The 26218-nt window shown below is 41.2% G+C and overlaps 1 protein-coding gene across 2 annotated transcripts in view; it reads left to right on the forward strand.

Moving 5' to 3' along the window:
* Positions 1 to 24603, forward strand: part of GRK5 (G protein-coupled receptor kinase 5) — a 178502-nt gene extending 153899 nt beyond the window's left edge. For both annotated transcript variants that reach the window (XM_013948684.2, XM_067300311.1), the window contains 10 exons: positions 194 to 257; positions 805 to 945; positions 2069 to 2259; positions 7397 to 7434; positions 8244 to 8333; positions 9656 to 9864; positions 18755 to 18892; positions 21240 to 21377; positions 22237 to 22368; positions 23210 to 24603. In XM_013948684.2, coding sequence (XP_013804138.1) covers positions 194 to 257; positions 805 to 945; positions 2069 to 2259; positions 7397 to 7434; positions 8244 to 8333; positions 9656 to 9864; positions 18755 to 18892; positions 21240 to 21377; positions 22237 to 22368; positions 23210 to 23308 — 1240 coding nt within the window. In that variant the 3' untranslated portion in view covers positions 23309 to 24603. The remainder of the gene's footprint in view (positions 1 to 193; positions 258 to 804; positions 946 to 2068; positions 2260 to 7396; positions 7435 to 8243; positions 8334 to 9655; positions 9865 to 18754; positions 18893 to 21239; positions 21378 to 22236; positions 22369 to 23209) is intronic.
* The last annotated feature ends 1615 nt before the right edge of the window (positions 24604 to 26218 follow it).

Consider the following 26218-nt stretch of genomic DNA (forward strand, 5'->3'; position numbering starts at 1 on the left):
AGCCATACATAGTATTGAAGTAATGTAATTACATAATTATATATTATATTATATTATGTGATTACCTTGAAATAATATGATTATATAATATTTATCTATTTTGCTTTTCAAACTCTGAAATATACTCTGAAATAAATATATCACAGACAGTGCATTAAACATAGTATGTCTTTTTTATTTCCTTTTCTTCCAGGCAACCAGTAACGAAAAACACATTTAGGCAGTACAGGGTACTAGGGAAAGGTGGCTTTGGGGAGGTGAGTAATTTTTAAAGCTTCTGTTAAGAACGTTTCTTATTTCCCAGGCACTGCAGGTTACAGTAGCCTGATGAGGCAAATGCTGATTTTTCACTTAATTGCTGACAGTTTCACTTAACCTCTCAAGACACTGTAATCTCAAAAAGACACTTTCAAAAATTATTTTTTATGTGACTGTTGTTACATTTACTGGGGAATTAAAGTCACACCCTTATTTGTATTTTACTAATGGCTTGAGGTCACCGGCTAGGCAGCAGAGTCGAAGGAGGCCCAGACAGGAGACTCTGAGCAGATTACAATCTAAACAGACAAAAAGGAGGTGGGATAGGAAGCAGGCGGAGGAAAGTGAAATAATTAAACGAGTGTTACACAGCGGGTTTGGAAACAGCAGTCAGGTCCCCAGATGCTGCTGCCTATGCCATATTCACTACACCACTGTCTCTAACCTTAAAAGGACTAAGTCAGATCAGATTGTGAGTAGTAAAGTGCTACTCGGACAAAGTGTTTTCTTTAACTTACCCAAGCAATTGTTCTCTTTAATTCTCAGGTCTGCGCTTGCCAAGTCCGAGCAACAGGGAAGATGTATGCCTGCAAAAGATTAGAGAAGAAGAGAATAAAAAAGAGGAAAGGCGAATCCATGGCACTAAATGAAAAGCAGATTTTAGAAAAAGTCAATAGTCAGTTTGTAGTGAGTATTGAAATCTCTAGAGATCAGTGCTGTGGTCACCTGCTGAGCACAATGTCTGTTGTTGAATCTGATGCCTCTTCCAACTTCCTGTTACATAAAAGGCACCAGAAGCTGATTCCCTGCTCATTTCACCGTAGCCCCTCTCCATGCACATTTGCTGAGTCTCACTTTTAGCCTGTGGTCTGTGAGAAACGCACCAAACACGGCGCCTGTTTTTACCATGGGAACATAATGCTCTTTACAACCCTGACTTGCATCAGGGTTGCATCAGGCTGAGCTATTTTTATCCAGAGTGATTACCTGAATTCCCAATGTCTGTGAGAAAGGAAGGAGGTTGAGACTGAAGGAAATTCAAACAGAATAAGTCAGAAGAGGCTGGCTGGTACAAGCACCTAGCCAGTGATATGGAGCTGGTCTACTTAACTTAGGGTTTTCCTAGCTATTGTGAGTTCTGCCAGTTCATTCTAGTGTCTCTAAAAACTTGCCTTAGATTAAAAAATGTAGTTATCTCTGCATCTATCGTGTTCTCTATACTTATTTTAGGAAACACTGTGAATACAACACATACAAAGGTAACCATATTTACTTACCTCTGGGAGAAGCAAATACAATGGCACATATATAAAAGACTTTTGTCCAACCATTCCTGCAATACCCAGCACAGCCTTGCAGGGCTGATGCAGACCTTCATGCCTCTGTGTGACCAGTGCAGGACTGGACTGTCTGGGCCTTCCTGGGATGATGTTTTGCTGACAGCTGGATAGTGCAGCTGGAGGTGTGATGCCCTTGGCTGTTAAGATTTCTCTTACCTGGAAAAGTATGCCTAAAATTAATATGTTTGCCCACTCTGTGAAGCTACCTGAGCCCTAAAGTTGATGCTTTCTGATAATGAATAGCCTGGGTTCAACAAATTAATCTGTAAGATTCTAATATCTGATTTTGCTATATTTTTAATTGTACATTTGCTGTTGTAAAAAGGCCCCTATCAAATTCAGTTAGCTTTGGCTACTGTCCTGTCAATGTATTGTTCCTTTGCAAGTCAAACTTTTTAATGAAAAAGTCAGCGATTTCTATCTTAGCAGATAACTGAACTGTCACAATTATGCTACCAATGTTTTTCTAGGTCAATTTAGCCTATGCCTACGAAACAAAGGATGCACTGTGTTTAGTTCTGACCATAATGAATGGGGGTGACTTGAAGTTTCATATCTACAATATGGGAAACCCAGGCTTTGAGGAAGAACGAGCTTTGTTTTATGCGGCAGAGATTCTTTGTGGCTTAGAAGACCTACATAGAGAAAATACTGTATACAGGTAAGCTTTTTCTAGAATCTTAGGACATCTTTTCCAAGTGGAAAAGAATTTTCTGCATCCCTCCTACATGCGCATTTTAATACAATGCAGTTTAGATGCCTTAGTGCTTTCGCTCCGATTTCTCAGAGCCTGTATATGATTCAGTAATAATGGAAGGAAGGAGTTCCTTTGCTAAGTACCTCCTGTGTAATTCATATCAAACTGACAGAAAGTTCCCCAAATCCTATCTCAGCATGCACTGGGTGACAAAAGAAAATTATGAAAGTTCCTTTAAAGGGATTTTGTTACAGAACCTAGTTCCTAGTTGGTACAGAACAGAGATCATTTTGTTCAAGTCTCTATTTTAAGTAGTTAGATTATTAGTAGTGGTGTATTGCATTAGGGCTGTAGCATGTCAGATATAGAAAAAAAGCCATCTCTCCTACCCCAGGGAGAGTAGAATATAAATGTTAGCTGAACGTGGGTTTGCTGAGTGGCAAAGCACCTCCTTGCCCTTGTGCTGTGTGCCTGCTTTTCAGTGTGACACCAAAGGAGCTCCCTCCCAGCCACATCCACAGGCTGCGTGGTCACGGCCCATTAACCATGGCAGTTTGGTCTGATTGGTTCAGTTCTCCTCTCACATGCTCTGTGGTAGAGCAGGTGCAACCTCTGAAGTCCAGAGAGCTCTGCACAAATGATCCATCTTGTCTTTAGGCCAAGAGCCAAATAGGTTTGGCAAGTGGACAGCCACCCCTGCTCCATCTGAGTGGGAAGCAGACTGCAGTCTGCCCTTCCTCTTCAGCACAATATGCTCTCTGCCTGAGCACAGCTGGTGCTTCGGCCCCTGCAACAAATATGCTTCCCTCCTCACTGTCTCCATCTTTCCTTCTTCAGCCTCTGCCGAATGAGGCAGTCTCTGGGTCTTTCTCCTTTACTTGCAGCAGAGCAATGATGCTGGCCAGCAGTGTCCTGCAGGCAGTGAGGGATCTGTCCTTCCAGCAGAATGATTAAAATGACGGTATTTGAAACAAAGGACATGGATTTATGCTCTAGAACATGAAAACTCTAGTTTAATTAGCTAGAATAGATCGCAATGGTGGCCATAACATAGCAAATATGGATGGAGGCACATTTACAGCCGTACAACTGAGGCGTTCTGCTGGCTGCTTCATACCTGTGGCCACGGGTGCAGCGAGCAGGCAGAGCACAGCCCATCACTGTAAAAGGCATCCAGTTCTGAGAAGCACAGGTTTCAAGTTCTTGGCTTCCAGGCTGGCTTACAGCTATAGGCAAGAACCTTTTCAGGGCATCTTAGGGTTTACTTGTGGGATAAGCAGGCTGCTTCCAGAGAGAATTCTTGTGGCTCCATATGGATTTTTTTTTTTTTAATCAAACTCTAATGTAGTTGCAAAAAGCATTTAATTTTTGTCTTCATGATCCTATCTTGTGAAATCATTATTGCTGGCATTCACAGCAGAAGAGGTCCTGTAAATTGATGAAAGAACATCCAAGAACTATGATTAATAGAAGATAATATGCTTTCTTAAAAAATTAAACCACACTTTAAATTATTGATATGCCTACAATAAGCATTATGTATATGCTTGTATATGTAGAAATTATCAGACTGTTGTTCCTTGGAGCAGTCCTGTAACAAATTGCCACTTGGTGCTAGTTGTCATAAGAAGGGCTTACATAGATAATATGTTGGTTTAGTTGGCTCAGGTTCAGAAGATTTTTCCAAGGAACAAAATGGAATTAGGTGTTTAATGTCAGTTGTAAAATCAGATAATGGGTTAAGTGTCTGACTTCCCTTATCCTTAAAAATCATTCTGCCACATTCAGAGAAGCCTTAGGAGGTGCTATAGTGTAAAGTGTTGCAAAATGTAAAACACAAGCATACTTTAATTGATGAAAATGACAGGTACATTCATAGCATGGCTGTTAAAATGCTGTAGTAATGGCACTTTCTAATAAAATGAGGTAGAACTGGCCAGCTAAAACAGGCCGGGGCTCTGAGGGAAATGGCTTCCTTAAGCAGTTGTTTCATGTTATTCTTACCAGGACTGCTAGATTGCACCTCAGATGGCACATTTGTTTTGGTGGTGGATGACATTATATCTGTGTAGGTGAAATTTTCTAGCAGTATTTTAGGAGCATCTGCAGAGACCCCTAATTTGTAATACTGCAAGGTGTTTTGGGACCTGTGCAAGTGCTATATAGGTCAACAAAATATAGCAAATAAATGCTACAGTTTTATCAAGGTGAATAATTCATAGCAAAACACTTATTCCTCAGACTTAATTTCATTTTCTACAAGCGGAATGCTTGTGAGTAAATCACAACATTCCAAAATACCTCCCCATTTCATGGAACAGTGAAACACACTGCTTATATGACCTGGGATAACAACCAGGCCAGCTTTCAGGATCAGAGTAAGGTATATAATTCAGAATTCCTTTGCCAAACATGGAGCTTACATTACACTTCTTAACTGCAGCATGCTAGTAAAGGTCAATGGGTCAATTGTTCGTGGAAAAAAAAGATTCTGGTCCTCCTCAAGTTATATATATACATATATAAGTATGTATGTGTGTATGTATGTTTCATATATATCTATATATCAGTGCCTGGAAGAACCAGTCAGCATCAGGATCCCATTCTCCTAGGCATTATATAAATATATAGTAAAGTCTTTTCTGCTGTGGTGAATTGTACTGTTTATGCTCTCCTGTATATTGGTAAAATGTAGCATAGCCTTTCTAGCATGGGTGCAGTACCAGCAGTATAAATATGTTTCGGTATGTTTAGGCATGGATAATTTACATGTGGGAAGAGGAATAAACTATACCATATGGAAGTATCCTTATATGTAACTGTGTCCACAGAGAGGTTTTTACTTCTTGCAGATATTTCAGTACAAAAATTACATTCCTCCTTGAAACTTTCAAGTGTTAGCCATGAAAAGGAAGTGGTCCTTGATCCAGAGAAGCTAGAAATCTGAAAACAGAAAAGACAACTGAAGTCTAGGGGGAAAGAAAGACTGCCTTAATTGCCCCAAATCACAAAGGACTGTAAGGACTAAACTGCTGTTCTCAGAGTCCTCATGAAACCTCTTTTCTTACTCAAAGAAAACATCATTTTGCATGCAAAACTCTTTTCATTTAGACATAGTTACAGCTTTAAATGGGACTATTAACTGCTGGAGTGGAAGATGAAGTAGCTGATGAAGTCTAAGTTCTCCAAGGAAATAGTTCCTAAGACATTCAGAATAAATTTTTAAAAAATGTCAGAAGTGCCCTAGACTATTTTGCTCCAGTATTGGAAGGTTTCTGCTGATATGGAGGGAAAGCCCACAGTAGTATGTTAAACTAATTCACAGATTCTCCTCAGCATTCAGCTGCCCTTCACATATTTCTGTATTGTTTATTTGAAAAGTGGACTTGGTACCACCAGGCAGTCGTGAAGTTTATCTTGAGAGGTCAAGAAGGTCTGAAGCAAGCAAGAAGAGGAGATTGTTCACAGTACTCTATGTTCTTGCTTCAAATAATAAATAAGAACAAGATAGGTTTTGAAATTTCACTCAGCCTTGTCAAAACTATAAAATACTGCTTTCCATTCACAGGAAAATTCAATTTACAGGAAAATTTGAGGCACTGGAGTAGTACAGTTTGAAATGCAGGGCAAACTTTTGCACAGGCGCTGTGCAGTGCACAGCTCTCCTGTTGCAAGGGTTTCTTCTTATACACTCCCCTGTTGCTCTTTGAAAAGAAATGCATCTTGCTGGGAAGCTAACAGAATCAAGCTAGTTCACAAATGCAAGGAGGCCTTAAAAAACACAAGGCCAAACACTTCTTGGATTTGCACCAGGCTAAATGCTGCCTTTCAATAGGAGTCAACCAGATAAAAGTCAGGACAGAATGTTGTGAATTGTAGCAATATGATTTCCCCTGCCTTCCCCTGCCCAGTTAGTCCCTTTTTCAGGCTCACCAGCCAGCCGCAGCCTGCTCCCTCTGCTGCTCCCCGTCACATGGTCTTTCTTGTACTCTCTCTACAGAGCAAGTCCCAGTCGTTGCCCTCACACCTTCAGGTCCCATCTCCCATTATCTGGTTTCTTTCCCCCTCTGCATTAAAATCAGGCTATGTCTCCCCTCTGTTATGCCTGGACATTTGCAAGGGGAGCATTAAAAGAAGGCTCTCTGGTTCCTGATGTGGCAGTAGCCCAATACAGCCAGGAACAGCAGCCACAGCTGCAAAGTTGGGCTCAGCTCTGCAGGTGCTGAAAGGGTGGCCTTGGTCAAGCGAAGGGATGGAGCATGGCTGGCTGGTCAGCATCTAGAAGCAGCACCTAGTAGAGCAGGTTTGGTGCAGATAAACCCTTTAGAAGAATGACCTGCCAAGGCTCTGCTAAATATATGAAAACTGAGATTTTTCAGAAGTTTATAACTTGTCCAGATTTGGGAAGTTTTTTGCAGAAACAGTAAAAGGCACATCTCTGACATCAGAGTGACCACCTTGCCGATTTTCATGGTGTTGCTCCAAACCACAGAGGCTCTAGAGTTTCACAAACGCTTGTAAGAAGAATTTCAATCCGGGCAAAGTGTTCCCCTCTCTGCCCCCCCATCTTACTTTCCATGCTAGCTGAACCATTTTTGCTGAAACTATTATACATGTGCCCAAGTGCATATACACACATTCACATATTTGGCCTAAGTCAGATACCAGGCACAGAAAATTTGAGCTCAGCTGATTACTATTTCCATCTTTATATACAAATAAAATATTTTAGAAATTTTAATATTTTTATTTTAATAAAAGATTTTATAATGGGAAATGTTACCAAGCTTTAACAACACACAGGATTACAAGTCTTCATTTGTAGGGTTTACTGATTAGATGGATGAGTCCATTATAGAGTGGATTATGAAGTAAAAGCTTAGCTTAGTGAAAAAATGCAACTTCAGTTTAGAAAAAGACATATGGTTTCAGTCTATCTGTGAAGTGAGTTGTAGAAAGTTGTATTGGTTTCATGAGTTCCTTACTGTATGAGTTGAAACCCAATTGGTTTATTACTGGAAATAAATGCACTTGCGCACTGTCCTAAGCTTATATTATCAAAACCAGCTTCATACAAATAACTGTTATCTTTCATTTTCAGAGATTTGAAGCCAGAAAATATCCTACTAGATGATTATGGTAAGTCTGAGAGGTTTACAGAGATTCTTTCTCTGTAAAGTAGCTTAAGTTAGTTTTATGACACATACCGCACAAAGGCAAATAATGCTCTGAAGTGAATAAGAGGCTCAGCACACACTAATACTTCTGTCTTGGGAGGGATAAAGTACTAGAACTTGCTGCATGGGTGGAATGAAGCAGCCGTGCTGCACAGCAGGGTGTGTTCTTGAGACAGCGAGTTAGCTGACTTTTCTCCATTGTTTTTCCGTTCTTATTGTTACAAGTCTGACACAACACAAAGGAAGTGGCGATTTCTGAATCTATGCTCTCCACTCCATTGTCAAAAGTATTTTCATCCTTTGCTCAGCCAAGTCTCATTTTATGCAAACCCAGGTACCTATTTGTTGCCGAAAGCAGCGATAATCAAATCTCATGCTGAGTTATAGACCAGATGTAGCCCCTTCAGCCATCACAGAGTTACAGAATTAGGTCAGCCCATCCATCCACTGTGATCAGTTCAAGATACTTCCCTACAGTGTGCTCCTCATTGCCTTTTTTCAGTTTGTTTTAAAATATCCAACACAATCCACTCTAGTCCTCAGCCTCACTGTTAGAATTAATTTCACTGCATTATAACATCCTTAATAATTCCTCTTTTCCTTATCAATGAAACTGTTCCAATTCAGTGATTTGGAACACCTGTTTCTTAAAATGTCAGAACAGTAAATTGCAAGAATATAGCATTGATGATAACAGTTATGTTTTTGGCTCTTTTGGAGTCATATTATTATATCTGCTTTGTGTTGTTTTGTTTCTTTTTTCCCTTCCAGGTCATATTAGAATATCTGATTTGGGTCTAGCTGTTAAAATTCCTGAGGGTGAATCAATCCGTGGAAGGGTAGGAACAGTAGGGTATATGGGTAAGTCCTCAGTAGCTCATCTTTTTGATAATTTACTGAGATTACTTGGTCTTTGGAGATATTTCTGCGATGTAGGCTTAAAAAAAAAAGAATAAAAAATGATTTACATTCAGCTGGTTCAGTTCCCTGAGGCAGCCCACCAAGTAATCATGTCAGTGGAAATCAGAAGTGGGGGAAAGGAGGGACTACAGCAGCTCTTAATGAGACTGGCAGAAACTGCTGTGGAACTGGTCTATAATTCTAAATCATCAAAGCAAATTACAAGAGGAGACAATAACTGGCTTTCTAGTTACTGTAACATGGATTTATTTTAGGGGGGTTATGTGCATAAAAGAAAGAAGAGGTCTCTTCTAGTTGCTACTTTGTATATTAGTTAAAAGGTAATATACCATGCATATGTATTTGTCTGTTTATCATAAAGGGGGTAAAAGTCTGCACTTATGTTTTGCTGTTTGTACACAGGCAGCCTGTACGCAAGACAAGTAGAGATTTGTATGTGGGTAAAACAAAGCATTCCCTGATTTAACTAAATATGTTTTATAAGCTCAATGTAATTATTTCTGTGCCTTCTCTGTGTGGATATTTTTCTTGGAATAAAGACACTTATACAGTTAATACACTTATTTGACTAATACAAATATACATATATACAAATACACTTATTTGACTAAAGAGAAACTAACTGATGTGAGCCATTGTTACACCATATGGAGACTTCAATGCAAGCAAGCAAATTGGTTATCATTTGTAACTTTTGTTATCTCGGTATAAGTCTGTGGGCACACTCTGTGCCTGTGTGTGTGTGTGTTCGTACGCATGTATGGAGGGTGAGCATGCCTGCAGGAAAGTGACTGTATGCCCAAGGCAGACTGGATGTTCGCAAGACAAAACAAATGGATTTGCTTTTAAAGGGAAAAAAGTTATAAATTCACTGAAAAGACAGAATTTGCTTTTGGAGAAATGTCACTTGTTTACAGGATGCGTGTTTGTATGTCATTTCTTTTCTAAATGCAGAAATCTGGAAGGACTCTTAAGATTGGCCCCCTCCTTAATACTTAGCTTCAACTTCTTTTTGTTTTTGTTTTTTAACTGGGCTGAGTTTGTATATGAACATGGCATGTAGCATGCTGCATTTTCTGTAAATCAGTCAACAGAAATCAGGAGGTATTTTTATATTTTACCCACCAGTGTGTGTGTGTGTCTGTGTATCTGTGTGTCTGTGTGTGTGTATTCAGTTACCAAAATGGGACTATTAGAAATTTTAGCTTTTTGTCTATGTAAATGTCAAGCATTTTCACAAGACACATCTTTCTCCTCCACAGCCCCGGAAGTGTTGAACAACCAGAGATACACACTCAGCCCTGACTATTGGGGGCTAGGCTGTCTCATTTATGAAATGATTGCTGGGCAATCACCATTTCGTGGAAGGAAAGAGAAAGTGAAGAGGGAAGAAGTGGACAGGAGAGTGCTGGAGACAGAAGAAGTGTACTCCCATAAGTTTTCTGAGGAGGCCAAGTCCATCTGTAAAATGGTAAGGGGCTTGAAGGTCCAGTGTGGCAGCTTCATTAGCCAGCTGTATCTGACACGGTGTGAGAGGTAGTGCAGTGCCATACAGGGGCTGCAGAGACAAGGATTAACCCAGCTCATCTGTTGATGGGATGACTGCATTTTCTATTCATTCAAATTGTGTTTATTTGGGCTTGCTTTTCCATGAGATTCATCACAGTCATACTGAGTCCTCTCCAAAGTTTTATGGCAAAGGGAGCAGTATCTATTCTCGTGAGACTTTGAATGTTAGTTTGCAGTCAAGAATGCATTTCTGACTTTTATAATCTTGTAGAAAAAATAAAAAGGACTTGATGATGCAAGGCTCAGTGTCTCCTGCAAGGAACTGAACACCCCATGCTTCCATTGTCTTTGGTGAGAGCTGGGGGTAAGCAGGACAAAGATTATGCAATGAAATTATTGTGACACTCAAATGTTGTCCCACCCCATCTCACTAACTTTTTTAGCAGTTTTTCCCCCAGGGTGCCAGGGTATCCAGCTTTTTTTAATACTGTTGAGCTGTCCTTTAAAATATTTTCTCACCCTTTCAGCTGGGAGTCATTTTCATAGCACAATAGCCCTGTCTGACAATGGAAATCCTCAAATCCTCTGAGAAATCTCAAAGCTGCGTCTGAATTTACCAATGTCTTGTCAACACCCATCTTTAGAAGGCTGAATTGTAATTTGGAAAGGGATGTGGCCTTACTCTTGATGTTGTTTGCTAAAGAGTGAAGTCTCCTTTGGAGACACTGACATATCAATGTATACTGGTAGAGAGAGAATGAAGGGAAGGAAAGGTCAACAATTAGGTAGTGAGAGTTTCACCAGTATCTTGTGCAACAGGCAAGCAAACAACATATCGACAACATTCTGGTTGGCTGGCTTCACTGAGAGACACTGAAGTCTCCTTGCAAAATAATAATGGTAGCATTGCCAAGTATCATGCCTGGAAGTCATTAACTCACAGTGCACCAACTCGTTGCTGAATCCCCAGGGTAGTAATTAACTGACATCATTCTTGATAGATACTCTAGGCCATATACTGCCCTTAATCTGAGATTCAGAGCCCCCAGTGATGTCAACATGGGAGGATCTAGGACAGCCACAGGCCCTTACCGACCATTTAATGTGCTCAAACAGCCTGCCATCTTTTCCCTACTAGCATCTCAACTCCTGACAGGTAAGGAGGAGAGTCTGCTGGAATGGCAGAGAGTTTGTGTGCTTCATACTGTTAAGTTTGTACATGAAATGGAAATGTTGTGAGGCAAAAATGATATTCATGTTGCAGGCATAATAGAAGTATAATTTACAGTAAAATAACTGAGCCCATGAAAAGTTAAAGCTGAGTAGAATTAAATTTAGCATTGATGGGATAGTGCTCAAGATAATCTACCACTTATGGGCAAGTAGACAGTGAAAGTCTTTATACTGTAGTGGTCATTTTCATCTTCAAGCCATAGAAACTACGGTTTCAGGGAACCTCAGGAAGTCATCTGGTTCATTCCATTGCTTCAGGCAAGGATGAACTGTATGTAAATCATTCCTAACAACTTGGTCATTACTGCTTCACTGTCCCATCATGTGGCATGTTTGCTTAGGTGATTTGTGCAAACTCTTGATGTATCGAAAGACAGCCCTGTCATTTGTGAGTGTTAATATGTTTATATTACTGTCTTACAGTAATATATTACAGCCTTAAGACTGGAAGAGCCTTACTTCTGATACTGGGCATAATGGAATTTGTGGTTCTCGGTCCAGAAGTCATTTGTATTATCAAGTGATATTGTTAAAAATCCAAGATTTAAATATCTTCTCTCAAACACTTTTGGTTGTTTATACTGAAAAACAGAACCCTGTTGCTTTGTATGAGTATCTTATCAAGGAAGCAAAACAAGGAAGAATTAAGATCCCATCATACCTGCAAAATGAAGCATAAAGTTGTAGTAGATAAAGTCAACTTTCTCATAACTTCTCTTCAGAGCTTACTCCATGATCTGATGTCCTTACCATCAGGATATATGTCTTTATTTCCTTACTCATATGAAAACCCGTTAGTGTCATCCCACTTCAACCTTCCTCTCCTGGATGTTTATGCCCTTTGCATGTTTGCAGGCACATATCATAGCTTCCATTAATCATCATCCATCCCATATTTCCATGTTTCAATTTCTAAGTCATTTCCCATAAATCAGCCCTTATTTTGGACTGAAACAGAGATGAATAATAAATAATTAGGAACAGGGGCAGCTGGCTTTCTGGGAAGCTCCCCAACCCATAGTTCCCATATAACATAACTGCTTCATGTTTATTTTTCTGTGAAAAAATCCAGTCTTTCTAGGAAATGCTCCCTGTTTGTTGTTGTTTTGACTTGTACTTCATTGATGTACATGCGTGTTTTCCCTAACAAGTGCAGTCTTGTATCCAAGGATGTGACTTGAAGTGCGTTCAAGTCAACAGTATTGGATGGGCCTTTATTGCTGTGCTCTTCTTCACTCTGTCAGTGTGCTGTTTGTCTATGTTTCCCCCAGGCATTTTTAGACTACCTTCACTGTCGCTTCTTATTCCTACAACTCCCATTTTACTACACAAAAAGTATCTCCATTTCCTTCCTGATGTGCCTCCCTAACCAACTAAAAGATGATGGATTCTTTTTTTTCTAAAATGAATCTCTTCACTTCTTTATTCACCACCAGAAACTCCGTCATCTTACTGTTACTATTACTCTTTGCTTTCATCCCTGGAAACCAACTAGTTCACACATTCTTACACCTTAAAGTTCATTAGTGCTGCCTGAGAATAACTGCTCTTTTATCTGTCCTGAGAGGCACTTCACACACATATCAAGGTGCTCTTCAAACGAGGATTATTGCTATTGCTAATAATTACAGAATCACAGAATGGTTGAGGTTGGAAGGGACCTCTGCAGATCATCTAAGTCCAACCCCCCTGCTCAAGCAGGGTCACCTAGAGCACGTTGCACAGGATTGCGTCCAGGTGGGTTTTGAATATCTCCAGAGAAGGAGACTCCACAACCTCTCTGGGCAACCTGTGCCAGTGCTCTGTAACTCTCACAGTAAAGAAGTTATATAATAATAGAATCTGTTGTAAGCCTCTGCTATAAGCTTATTTGTCATCCATGTCAGAGAGAGTTTTGACTCTTCTTCAGTCAGAGTTTGGGCTGGGATTATCATAAGCATAACTAGTACAATACACAGCCTTTTATGTCATTCTAGCATCTTCAGTCCCCAAACCACCATCTTCGTTTATTTATTATTTGAGAGATGACCATAGTATTATTTTTCTGTTCTTAAAAAAATGTTTAAAATAATATGTTTATTTTTTTTCAGGATTTAAATTTATCTAGGTGATCCCTAAAATTATCCAATCAGCTGGGTCAATGGAAGTGGTTCTACCATTCCCCTCTTTGCCTTTCATGAGCAGCAATTTTTTGCACTTTACCCTACAAAAAGTTTTCTTGCTCCTGTCATTAGAACAAACATCTTAGGACTTAGAGTTATTTATCACACAGTATTATCTGGATATGAACTGAGTGATCACATGTGGATAAATAAAGCAGTGCTTTGGGTTGTTTTTTTTTGTTTTTGTTTTTTAGCAATTCTCACAACAGTTGTTTCTTCTTGTAAAGAAAGCAGAAAAAAAGTCTCAGACATTGCAGAATGTAAATTCCCAGCTGGGATCAAATGAATGACATGAAAGTATCAGAGAGTTTTTTCTATTGAGAAAAGTAACTTTAATGCAAGTTCACCGTTGCTACTCAAGACTCTTCTTTGAAAGTCCTATTCTAGTTACTGTGTGTCATTGTAGACAAAATTTTACCCTCATTTACACATGTCTAATGTTATCTGGAGCCTTTGTTACCGGGACAAAAAGTGCTGCTGCTTGGTATCAACTCCATTCATGGCTAGATAACCAAAGCCATCTTCTGATCTGTAGCTCTGAGTTCTCCATAGGCTTTGACTGTAGGCTTACACTTAAATTATGTTTGATTGGGTCATTGTACTGCCCTCCCAGGAGGGCTTGTCATCAGCCTGATGTAGTTGCTTTTGTTCTGCTCTCTATTCATATTAAATGCATCCTTTGAAACTAAATTAAACAAAATGTAGAGATGACTGAAAACATACAGCTGTTATCTCCATTTTCTTTCTCTGGTCAGATCCCCAAACGGGATGCTTATTTCAGGCTTATACACAGGTTAACTAGTGCAGCAAACTTCTGGAGCTGCAGGAAATGGTACAAGATTCATTATTCCCTGGAGAAAGGAAGGACTTTCCCTTATGGAAAATATTCTAGTTCATGCTATTTCTTGGTATCCATAACAGAAGCCATCAGAAGTGTCTGGCTTTATCTGTTGCCATCTCTAGACCTGGCTGCAGCTACCGAGATAGGAAATTCCTTACAAAATTCCCTGAATTTCTTACCTGTTCTCCATTGTGACCATGCTGGGACTCAGGAGGTAGGCAGCAGCCTCCCAGCAGCTGGGCTTTGCAGGTGAATCCTGTGCTTTTCTGCTAGTGCATTAGTGCCAGTTTAGTGGCTCTCTGAGCATCTCACCTTTACTGCTCTCCCAGAAACACAATATCTTGCAGTCCTAGCCCACTCTCAGCAGCCTGTTCCCACCCACAACCAACTGCATTCATGTTCCAGAGAATTCCTTCTTGCATCAGAGATTACTGAAAAATATCCTGTGTTTATCACTGCGGAACCCATGAATCTCCAGAGATTCTTTTTCTGTCCTTGACCACTATAGCCTCTGACCAGGCTCTCCAAACGACTGCTGACAGGAGTAAATTCCCAGATTACCTTAGTCTTCCTACTTAGTTTAGATGCAGGAGAATTACTGGCTGCACAGACAGGAAAGTAGTCCCCTTTCTTCCCTTCACAGCTGACTTGTAGAGCAGAAACTGCAGAGGACTCCTTTATCACCTACAGGCAAGTCCAAACCTACCCCTTCTGACTGCAGCTTGCTCCTTGACAGCACTGTTCCTGAGCGCTTCAAGGTACCATTTCCAAAAGTGTGTCAGAGTTATGGGCAGTGAAAGCAGTCCTTCAGCCTTCAGGTTCTTCTTTCCACCTGTCAGGAAAGTCCTCTCAGCATAACAACAGAAGACTAATACAACTTTTGTCTTCTCTGCCTAGCAGCAATAAGACTAAACAGATCTTGTCTGGAAACTCCAAAGCAATCTTTTTGACATTGGCTAGATCTAGATACCTGTTGTGATTAAAAAAAAGAAAGAAAACTTGCCTCAAGACCATGAAAGCTCAGTCTTATGCAAGGATTCAAAAGTAAAACATCTGACCTTCCTTCTATCCAGGGGAAGCAAGCTCCAGAGAAGTGCTGTGAGAAAGAGCTTTTTGAATGAATTGCATTTGTATGATGCTGTATCACATGAATCTACTATGTGCTCAGAGGATGGCAAGGCACAGAAATGCTTTTTCAAATCCTCCTCTTCACAGAGACTCTGAGAATACCTCCCCTGGAGAAAGCAGAGCCAATAAAACAGACTCCTTGCAATGTTTCCAAGATCCTGTGTAGTGCCAGTGCTCAAACCAGTCACGTTCCCAACCACCAGCTTTGCCAGTGCAGTGATTTTGAGTCAGGTATGGTTTGAGAAGGTCGCTTTCTGTAGAAGGAATCCACCATTTCCAGGCAGAGTCTTACTGACATAGCTGAGACACTTCTCTTCACCTGTCATTTGTTCAGGTATAAAAGACCTTGTTTCCAGAGGATATATTTCTGATCTAAAGAATGCATGTCATTTCTATGCAGACCAACAGCAAGGGTGCTAGAGCAGTCTAGTCCAGAGAGCTTCTTTCTCTCTCTCTACAGTTTTGGTGACCAGTCAGAGCAGACATCATCACCTAGACAGCAGCAGCACCAGAGGCAGAGGAAGGTGTGAGGAAGAAAGGGAGCTTGATTTTTTGAAGCTGGGAGCTGCATTATGGCCAGAACCATTGGCTTTCCTGCCCATCCCTCAATCCTCACAGTCTCCTCTGGCTATTGCTGCTACTACTGCTGAGGCAGAAGGAGCTGAGCAGAAGGCTCTTCACTTGTGTCCCACCATCCCTTTCACAATTTCTTCTGGCTGCTTAGCCTCTGCCACTGTAGCCTGCTCAGCACTGGCTGGAGGATGGTCTGCTGCATACGTGGGGCATGCTCTGCGAAAGCCATTTGATATCTCAAGCTGGAAATGAGTCCCCTAGCAAAAAGTGCAGAACTGAGGAGGTGTTTACAGAGCAGGCTGTGGAAGTCAGATAAGAAAACCACTGATGCCCAGGGGGTAGCACAGTGTTCAGAGAAGCCTAAAGAGCTGTGACGCTGTAAGTCAAGGATAAACACATGAAAACCCAGTGCTAGGCAGGCACCAGAGGAAAGATTACAGACCTCACATATGTAACTAAACAGTCAAGGTTCTTCCTCATCGAGATGATGTGGCTGAGGCCACAACTGAGGCACTGAGGGTACTGAGGCATACCCTGAGGTGGAAAGCCTACAAGCGCCATCTCCAGACAACCTTGCCCTAGCAGGGAAGCTGTCTGGCTCCATGTTCCCACCTTCTTCCAGAGCTGTGCCTGATTTTCTACCTATTCCCCTAAAATGCTTCTCTTTCTCTCCAACCCTCCCAAACCTATTTGCATCCTGAGTGAGCCCCAGGCAGGCGCTGCAAGGCAGGTCGCTGCTTGCTGACTGTCAGGTACAGCTAGTAAGAGACCCAATGACTTGTCCAGCTGGGCTCAGTACCATCCAGGTCTCAGGTGCTCAGGGAACCCAAACCAGCCCTCTCTCTCACCTGGGAGCCGAGTCCCTTTGGGCAGGCAGCCTGGGGGGTTGCTAACCGCAGTCTGCAGAGCCCCGCTGCGGGGGAGTGAGAGGGGTCACTGCATTTCAGCGTTGGAGCAGCAAAGCTGGAGATGGGAGAGGAGGTGAGACATGAACCTTCCCATCCCCCGGGCCTCCAGGGTAGAGCCCCCCCGCCCCAGGGAAGACTCTCCAATGCTGTTCCAAGGCTGCTTCCTTGTCAGGACCCTTTCCCAAGGGTCTCCCTGCCCCGCCGACAGCGGATCGCCCGGCCGCGGTGCGGTGGTGCCCGGCCCCTGTCCCGGCCGCGGTGCGGTGCGGTTCCGCGGTGCCCTTTCCTCTGCTGCCACCCGGCGGCCCCCGGCGCGCAGCCGGCAGCTGCGTCCCCGCTCTGCCCGGGCAGCGCCGGCCCCGCCGCCTCCCTCCTGCCCTTTTCCCTTCCCTTCCCTTCCCTAACCTTCCCTTCCCCTTCCCCCTTCCCCTTTCCTTCCTTTCCCCAGGCAGCGGTGGGGCCCCGCTGCAGCCTTGATGTTAATGCAGCCTGGCTCGGCCCTTTCCTTCTGGCAGCCTTTTGGAAATCAGGTAACCAAAGCAGTTCAGCAGTGGAGTGTCTGCCTGGCTGCGTGCCAGACTCCAGGAGACATACCCTTCTTGTGGAAAAGGGATGGTGTTTTCATTTTCCTGGTAAAGTTGCAGCATAAGGATTCAGTCTTTCCTCCAGAGTGGAGGCTCCAACAAAGCTAACCTAACAGGTTTTGACTGTTTGCAGTGCATTTTGTTTGCTCCATTGTACTGAGCAGGGAGATGGGCATCTTTTTAAAGGCAATTGAAATCTATGGGCAGATCATAATGAGATGTGAGGTATTCCTTTGCTAGCTTAGCCCCTGCTTTGTCTAAGAAAGTATCCATGCAGCCTTCCTTAAAGATGAATGGAAGGAATAAAAGGAAACAAATTCATGAACCGCGTTTGGTTTCGCTTTTCAGCAGAGTGCCTGAAATCAGTGGTACATTTAAAAAAGCCCCTGTCCCAGGTGGAGATGATCTTTTTGCACTAGTCATTGCATGCTGAGCTCTGTCTCTCTTCAACTATTAGATGCCATCTATTAAAACATTGATTTGGCCCATTCGATTCTATGAATATGGTTTAAAAGAAGAGGCATTTTGGTCAAGAGTTGGCAGCATATTCTGTCTCCTCATCCACTGACTAGTCAGTGCCAGTACTGGTCTTCCATTGAGCCAGATGGTCCCTTACTCCTTACACACAAGGTCCCCAGGAGTTTTGGTCCTAACTTGCTACCCTCTTTGTGTGTTTGTGTTTGTGTTTATGCAGGCCTTTTTATATAATAGACCAAGGATGCTGAGTTGAGTAAGTCTCCGTTGCTCCGTAAAGCATACCCAGCAAGTAGACAGGACTCACTATAGCATATAGCGGTGGTGCATTGCCTTTCTCTTAAAACAAGTAAGGCTGAACTAAGGATAGTTACTAATACTAGTGCTCTGGTGCATCTTCTGAGTGAAGCCATGTAGCTCCATGGATGAAACTCCCCTTGACTGCTACAGAGATAAGCCAGCGAATAAAAACGTTCGGGTCAATGTGTGATGTGATATATTGGAATATACTGCTATGGGTAGGGGAAAATCCAATTTGATGGTTAAGTAACCCAGCCTAAGCAACACAGGAAAATTATTATGACAAGAGTAACATGGGGGGAAAAAAAAGAGAGAAAAAGCACATGGGAACTTATAAATATGCATGTATATATATATGTTATGAGAGTATGCTAGATCTTTTCTCCAAAGTGCTCACTGAAAGTAAGAGGAAGAAGCAGTCTCTATTTTGATCGTAAACACTTTACAGCAGGTAATTTTTCATGATCAGCATTTAGAACAGTGGGATCCTAATCCATTTAACTTTGGCATTTAAATAACAACAATTACAATTCCCCTCTGCACTCCTCTCTGGACACATTCAAAAAAATAACAACCCTGGAGAAAAAAAATATCACTGTGAGGCTCTCACTTTTCTAACTTCCTTACCATTCCTCCGGGCATGTTTCAGCTCCTAACCAAAGACATGAAGCAGCGGCTGGGATGTCAAGGGGAAGGTGCAACAGAAGTGAAGAGACACCCCTTTTTCAAGAGCATGAATTTCAAGCGGTTAGAAGCAGGAATGCTGGATCCTCCCTTTGTCCCTGATGTGAGTACGATGGAAAGAACACCCACTGGCCCATTACAGATTTATTTCTAAAATAACATTCCTTTATTAAAGCTGTTTTCTATGGGTAGCAGCCATAGGACAATGTGACAGCAGTGGAGCAGGAGTGGGGAGTCTGCAGGGAGGAGAGCTGCTCTGTAGATGTGTATGTGCATGCAGGATGGGTGGGCCTGTAGTTAGGGTGTTAATCTGGGACTTGATTCATTCTCACTTGCTTTACTACAGTCTTCCTGTGTGATGCTAGAAACACCATCTGATTTGTTCATGCCTCAGTTCCCAAACTTTTCCATAGGAGTAATGTAAGAAAAAATACGATCCGAACAAGATGGCACTCAGAAAAATCAGCAATGAAAGCCACATATATAGATATAGATACATTGATACATACACAGAGGTGAGACCAGAATTAAAAAGACCAAAGCTCTGTGCAACTGAGGAATGGACTGCTCATTATGAAAGTAGGCACTCTTTGCAGAAAGTCCAAACCAAGTTCAGGTATCAAGCATCACCTAGGACAGAGTGCTTGGACCTGAGATAGCATTTTGATCTTGTTAGTGTTCATGGGAAGTGGAACCTCCTTCCTCAGGTTTACGCACCAGTCTTGCACATACTGAGTCTCGGTTGCATTGGCAGTAACAAAACTTTCCACCCCTTTGTGGCATAGGTCTCTATGAGTGCACAGAATTATCTGGTTATTTTCCTCCTGGACGCCTGTCTTTCTGGCTAGGCCTTCTATCCTTAAAGTTTCCATATGGCTCTAAGTAAACACTGCCATTTTAACATATTAACGAAAGTAACATCTTGGCAGCTTTCATTCACATTGCTGTGAACTCAACCAAACCAAAGTGGTTTGAAAGCTACAAAAGTTTACTTTAGCTGCTCTGGTTTTGCTTCACATTTTACTATGCAGCCTAGTTATTCCTGCCAATTAGCCCATGGTGTTATGACTTGCTTCAGCGGGACAAAACAGGAGACAAGCTACTCTTTCTTTCTGATGTAGAAAATTAGAAAATTCTGGGCTCAAATTTGGGATTCACCAGAGTGTATTAAAAGCTTAACTCTGGCATGTAAGATTAGAAGGCACCTCTGATAGATGTATTTGCTAAAGAAGAGGCACATAAATTTTTATGGCTATTTCTTGGGAACTCGAGGGCTGACCCTAATTTAAATTACTCGGCACTTCATCCATAGGTTTCCAAGTCTTTACTGAAATCAGCTGAATCACCCAAAGCTATATAGCCAGTGGCAGAGGTTGTAATCCAACCCACATCTCTCCATCCTTTTCTAGACTATTTTGTCTCCACAAGAATTTTGTGGATTGAAGCCGTCAGGGATGTAGAGGGCTGCAGCCTCCAGTAAATATGTCTTCCGGCAGGCATCAGTTTGATTGGTTTGATCACACTGCTCAGTTCTAGATAAAATACTGCATAGTGGGACCCCTGGATTCAGAGCCACGTTACCATGCAAAGAGAGTAAAATTCAACATGTGCTTGAGTTCTGCAGGTCAGGCAGTCCCACCAGCTGCTCCTCAGGTACTCTTGTGCCTCAAAGGCGTAATTTTGTGTTGTTGATGGGAACTGTCTAGGCATGCACATAACCACACTAATGATAACGATAACTTGGGATAAGTATTTCTGCTTCCTATGGTTGATTGCTGCAATACAAGCTAAAAATGGTGTCACTGCAAAGAGTACTGCCTGTCATCCCAGAAAATTAAGTAGTTTAAAAAAGGTAAAGATGTTTGACTATTTGTTTGAAGAAATGCAGCCAAGAGAGTTAATAGGGGTGATCCTGGACAGCTTCCAGCAGCTGAGCTATTAATAAAAACAGTGGAAAAATGCCAAACCTCTTCTGTTTTCTTTAGCAATTAGTATACATTCCTTTAAAGTTTCAAGCTGCAAAACCCACAGCTGTCTGAGCAGAATGACAGTTCAAGGAACCATTTCAGAGCCATCTCCAGTGTGTCATTCATAAACATTTCCATTTTTCTCTTGTTCCCTCTCTAAAAAAAAAAGACTCCTGAAATATTGATTTTTGTTTTTTACTCTTTCTGTCCTTATTCCGTTACCTCTTAGCCATATGTTACATGGATGAATAAAACCCACTTTGTGCTGATGCTTTAAGGACTTCAAAGTAGAATGCTTAACAAGCTTAAAGCAAAGTCAGTCTTTGATGATAAACATGCAGGCAGAGCAAGTCTAGAAAAGCAGGATGCAAATAGTCACTTGTTGTTAGGTGTTCTCAGTTGACTGAATCTGTGAATAAAAGCACATGGTCAGAATCAGAAATATTTTTTCTCCTGCTGTTTTTTTTTTTCCTGCTGAGATAGCCCAGAGCAGTATATTGCAAGGATGTGTTAGACATCGAGCAATTCTCCACAGTGAAAGGAGTAAACCTGGACCAAACAGATGATGATTTCTATTCCAAGTTTTCCACAGGATCAGTCTCTATTCCATGGCAAAATGAGGTAAGGATGTATCATAGTAAAATTACCCCAATAAAACCCCTAACGCAGATAGTTTAAGAGGAGCTGTACATTTCCAGTAATATATAGCTACCAGCTAACTTGCCAGACTCTAATGCTTTCATAAGTTACAAATGGACTCTTTCAAGATCTATAATGTACCACAGATGTCAGGTTCAGGTGACTGTATCTGTTGGCTCTGCATATTGTGTAAATTGGCAAGGATCCTACTGTACTTCCTTCTTCTGAATTTCCACAGGGGCATGTTGACAACAGCCCTGGAGAACTTCCACAGGAGGGATGGCAGTCCTAATGTGAGCCTCCTCCACTTGTGATCCCAATCTCACCCATTGTTTTGTATCTGCAGTGGGTCCCAGCTGCACCAGTTGACTCTGGATCTTGAACTGCTCCAGGGTTTTCAGTCTTGGGTCTTTGCTATTAAAACAGAGCCAGATGCTGAGTTCATAATCCAAGTGTGGATCAAACGCCAGATCCCCTTTGGTGGAGCAGTGCTAATGACTGGGATTTTGTGAGTGTGCCTGTCTTTACCTAATTTTCTCCAGAAAAAAAGAAGAAAAGAATATAAAGCTTTATCAGGCAACTTCTTATTAGAAGTCTATTAGCACCAATGTGCAAACATACAGGGTAGACTGAGCCTCTCTTTTTCCTATATCCCATTTACCTTCTGTAGCCACCAACAGGAATTCAGCTGTTAACTCTCCTAACACATTGCCAAGCTGTTAATAGCAGCTGATGATCCTGACCCTGACTTTGAACAATCTAGCACTACTGGAATATATTTAATGCTGATGGATCATTTCTTTCTTTCTTTCTGTCTTTCTTTCTTACTGTATTTCACTAGATGATAGAAACAGAGTGTTTCAAAGAACTAAATGTGTTTGGACCAAATGGTACTATTTCACCAGACCTAAATAAAAGCTACCCCCCAGAGCCACCCAAGAAAGGATTGCTACAGAGAATATTTAAACGACAGGTGAGATCTTTTATGACTAACACAAGGAACCTCCCATAGTCTAGATGCCCAGTATCACAGCCATGTTCTAGTGGTATTTCTGCTAGGAGAAAGACACATCTTAGAGAGAGCTGGCTGTCACAGTTCCCTCATAATTTCCTGACTAATACTGCATGTCCCAGGTTTCCCATCTACCTCTTGTGATTTTTTACCACTAAAAGTCCCAGGATTATTCATCACATTTGTTTTCAGTGCTTGAAAACTTCTCACCCAGACTATTTTTCAGTGATATGCTAGGTTTTTTATTAAACACATTTTGAAAATGGTTATATGTTTCTGGTAAGTTCCCTGCAAAAACCTTTGATTTATGTGTTTAAAAAAATGAAAATGTAAAAGTTGAGTGAAGTAGTCAAGGCAAGAAACCAAGCCCCTGGAGAGGGGAGTAGACCAGAGAATATGTGACATACAGCTTTCATGAGGCACCATGGTACCATTTGCAAATTCAGATAACATTTTTAGATCAATGTATTTGTGTGGGGTTAAAGCTATGCGTAAGCATTGGCAGGTATCCTCTGCATTAGTCAGATTTAGCAGATACTGACGTTTTGCAGTCTATTGAATTGATTCCTGGAGCTTGATTGTGTCGTCTTCTCTGCATTTCTCAAGAACTCCCATGGTCCTCCTGACCTAGAGAGAGTACAGGTAAGAAAGTGAAGAATATTTTACATCCAGGAATCTTCAAACAAAAATCTTGCAGTACAGTTAGTACAATATGATCATAATATGAGCAATGTTGAGTAAAAGGAAAGCATGGGATGGAAAGCATGTGAATCTGATTGTCATTGTTTTCTTCTTTCTACAGCATCAGAACAATTCAAAGAGTTCTCCAAATTCAAAGGCCAGTTTAAATCACCACATAAATTCAAATCATGTAAGTTCAAACTCCACTGGAAGCAGCTAGTTCCAACTGAGTTTTATGAAACAACATGTTGCATCCTTCCACTATAATCTATGGAGCTTCTATGGATGAGAGAGCATCCACCGTTGAGTGAGAAAAAAAAAAAAAGGATCTCCCCAAAATGGAGATTTTCTGTCCATTCCTTCCAGTGGAGCCTCACATTTTAAGAAGAAATTTCCACTCAGGTCTGTTTTTGGAGGTGGCACTCAAGACTGTGTGAATCAAATTTGTCTATTTAGAACATTGCAATAGAAATTCAATGAACATGACTACTTGCACGTATTTAAATAGCATCATGCTAGAACTGAATTTTGTCTTTATTATTTTTAAAGAAAAGTTTTGTAAATTTCTCTATTGTCTCAGTTTACATTTTGTACATTTGTATTTAAATGAAAGTCAGACTTTGGAGGTGTATATTTTCCAAGCAGCAGCTGTAAAGCCATGTGTTTTAAGACATTTTTTTAAAAGAAAAAGAAATGTGACTCAAGACTTCCAGAGCCTCAAATGAGAAATTGTTCTTTTTAGTAATTCTAGAAAATTATTCATATTCCACTGGGTTTTATTGACATGCATTTTTATGGAACAGTTTATTCTTAATTATTTTACATCTGTATATTTGGTTTACAGCAACACTGCATACATTTCTCCACTTCATTAATTTGTAATGTCTCGCATTAAATGCTAAAAGATACTGATAAGGCTTTGATGCATTCAGGAATACTACTTGCTATGCCTAAGGTTTGTGATGTCATGGGACCAGCACAGCTGATATTTGCACTTACTTATGTTGTTAGATCATCATAATATTTTTGGTTTGAAAGGGAACCCTGTTTTAAGCCCTTTTCCTTCACTGTTTTTTGTGCTATTTCTAATGAGAGAAAGAACAAAACTGAGTGATAGGTGACCAGGAAAGCAATTGATCATTTGTTTTTCAAGGTCTTGAAACTTGCACCCACTGAAATAAGAGCAAAATTCTAAGTGATTTCAGTGTTACAGTCAGAAGTTCAAGACATTTCCACAGTTGCTTGTATCCAACAGGTAGCAAGAGAGAAATTCAATAGTCTGTTTTGTGCTGACCGGAGATTCATGTCAGCTTTCTAGAGCTGAGCTATGGAGGTTCAGAATGGGATCTGACCTGCTTATGTCACATCACGTCTATTTTTATTTTACCTGTCTCCGTTTTTGAGCAGTAGTAGAACCTGTAGGTTGTGTCTGCACTTAGGGTTCTTTTATATGTGAAGTGTCATGTCAAACACGCCATGGCTCATCCCCTCAATTAAGTCCTCAATTTAATTGAATAAAATGTCAATTATGAAATAATAGCCCCCACTTTTGGCTCCATCATTCTTTATCCAGGATCCTTTAACCGTTGTGGAAAACATTCTTCCCACTAGTATAAATAGGATCAGTCAAGATCAGTAGCAGTACCTCAGGCACCAGAATTATGTTCTCCTCAAGTATGCTAGTATCTGTTATTAAGAATGCCAGATCAGATATAAAATATCATTGCTTCCCTTCAAGAGGAATTGGAAAAACTTTGTCCCCCAAGTGCAGACAAGGTCTACATAGTCCAAAGTGTTCTGTAAAACAGGTTGGTTCTTCATGCTCTTTACAATCTTGGCTAGACTGGACTGATCATTTTACACTTTTGGGTCAATAAGGAACATCTGATGGCCAGCCTAATGTGTCTAAAACTCTGTTAGCCAATAGTGCAGTTATCCCTGAGCATGAGGAAGCACTGTTCCAGCAGAAGTCTAAGTAGCCAAAATTCATTAGACTGTCAGTATATGTTCTCTCTGGCCAATGCGGAAAGGAAAAAGATGCAGGTTAGTAGCGGCAAAGCTGTGAATAAGAAAGTGATATGAATTACTAAAAGAGCTTGAGGTCATGAGGGAGAGAAATAGAACAGGGTCAGAATTTGCATAAAGCAGAAAAAAGTCAATGAAGGAAGGGGCTTGTGCGCCTTTATCAGGAGCAAAGTGTGTTAAATGAAAGCATACATCACTCCAAAAGCCTCCTGTTTTCTTGGCCATTGGTAGACATGCAGGGAAACTCTGTAAATGTGCCATAATATCACCAAGAATACATTCCCCTTCTTCCTTCAGGACAGTATGTCCAGGAAATTCCTGTGCCCAGTGTAGATGGTGCTCAGGGAGAGCTTCAGCCACTCTCCTATGTCAGGTGAGGGCATTGCAGATCTTAGGCAAGGTGCAAGATTGTAGGGAGACAGGAGGAGATGAAAATTTTGAGTAATTTTCTCTCTGGATCAGCTATAAACTGAAAATATAATGGTTTCAGGAGGGGAATGAAATATTGCAGGGGCAAAAACAACCTATGCCTGTAGGGGCCTGTTACCTCTAGCTCTGTTCTCATAGCCTGACGTAAAGCTACAAGAAGAACCTTATCAGTCATTTTAACATGCTTTGGATAAAGACATACTTGCTCTGGGAGGTTTTCACAGACTTTCTTCAATGACACATGGGATTTCACCTGATTTCAAGAAATGTAGGTGAGAAGTGGAAGAACAGATCTTAGCCAAACCACTGGTGTATATCAGTGTACCTGAGACAAGACATACATATAAATTCTTGGACAACTGCTAAAGTCATGCAACTCTAATCTATTTTTATCACTCTAACACATCACCTGTTAAAAGTATTGTGTGCAATATGTTTGTACACTCCCAGCTGACTTCATCCTGTGCATAGATGCTAGGGAAGGGGAGTGCTGGGTGACAGCTAGAGCATAGGACTAAGCTCTAGTTCCACCACTGCCACTATCTCACTTTGCAGCAACAGAGAAGCATATTCTCCCATCAGAAAAATGTGGCTGATTGTTTGATAATATCTACCTACCACTCTGGGGGAGAGAAAAAGGGGGTTGTGGGAAGACTTAGCCCATGTTTCATGTTTC

The sequence above is a fragment of the Apteryx mantelli genome, chromosome 7 (assembly GCF_036417845.1).
Source record: "Apteryx mantelli isolate bAptMan1 chromosome 7, bAptMan1.hap1, whole genome shotgun sequence".
Taxonomy (NCBI): Eukaryota; Metazoa; Chordata; class Aves; order Apterygiformes; family Apterygidae; genus Apteryx; species Apteryx mantelli.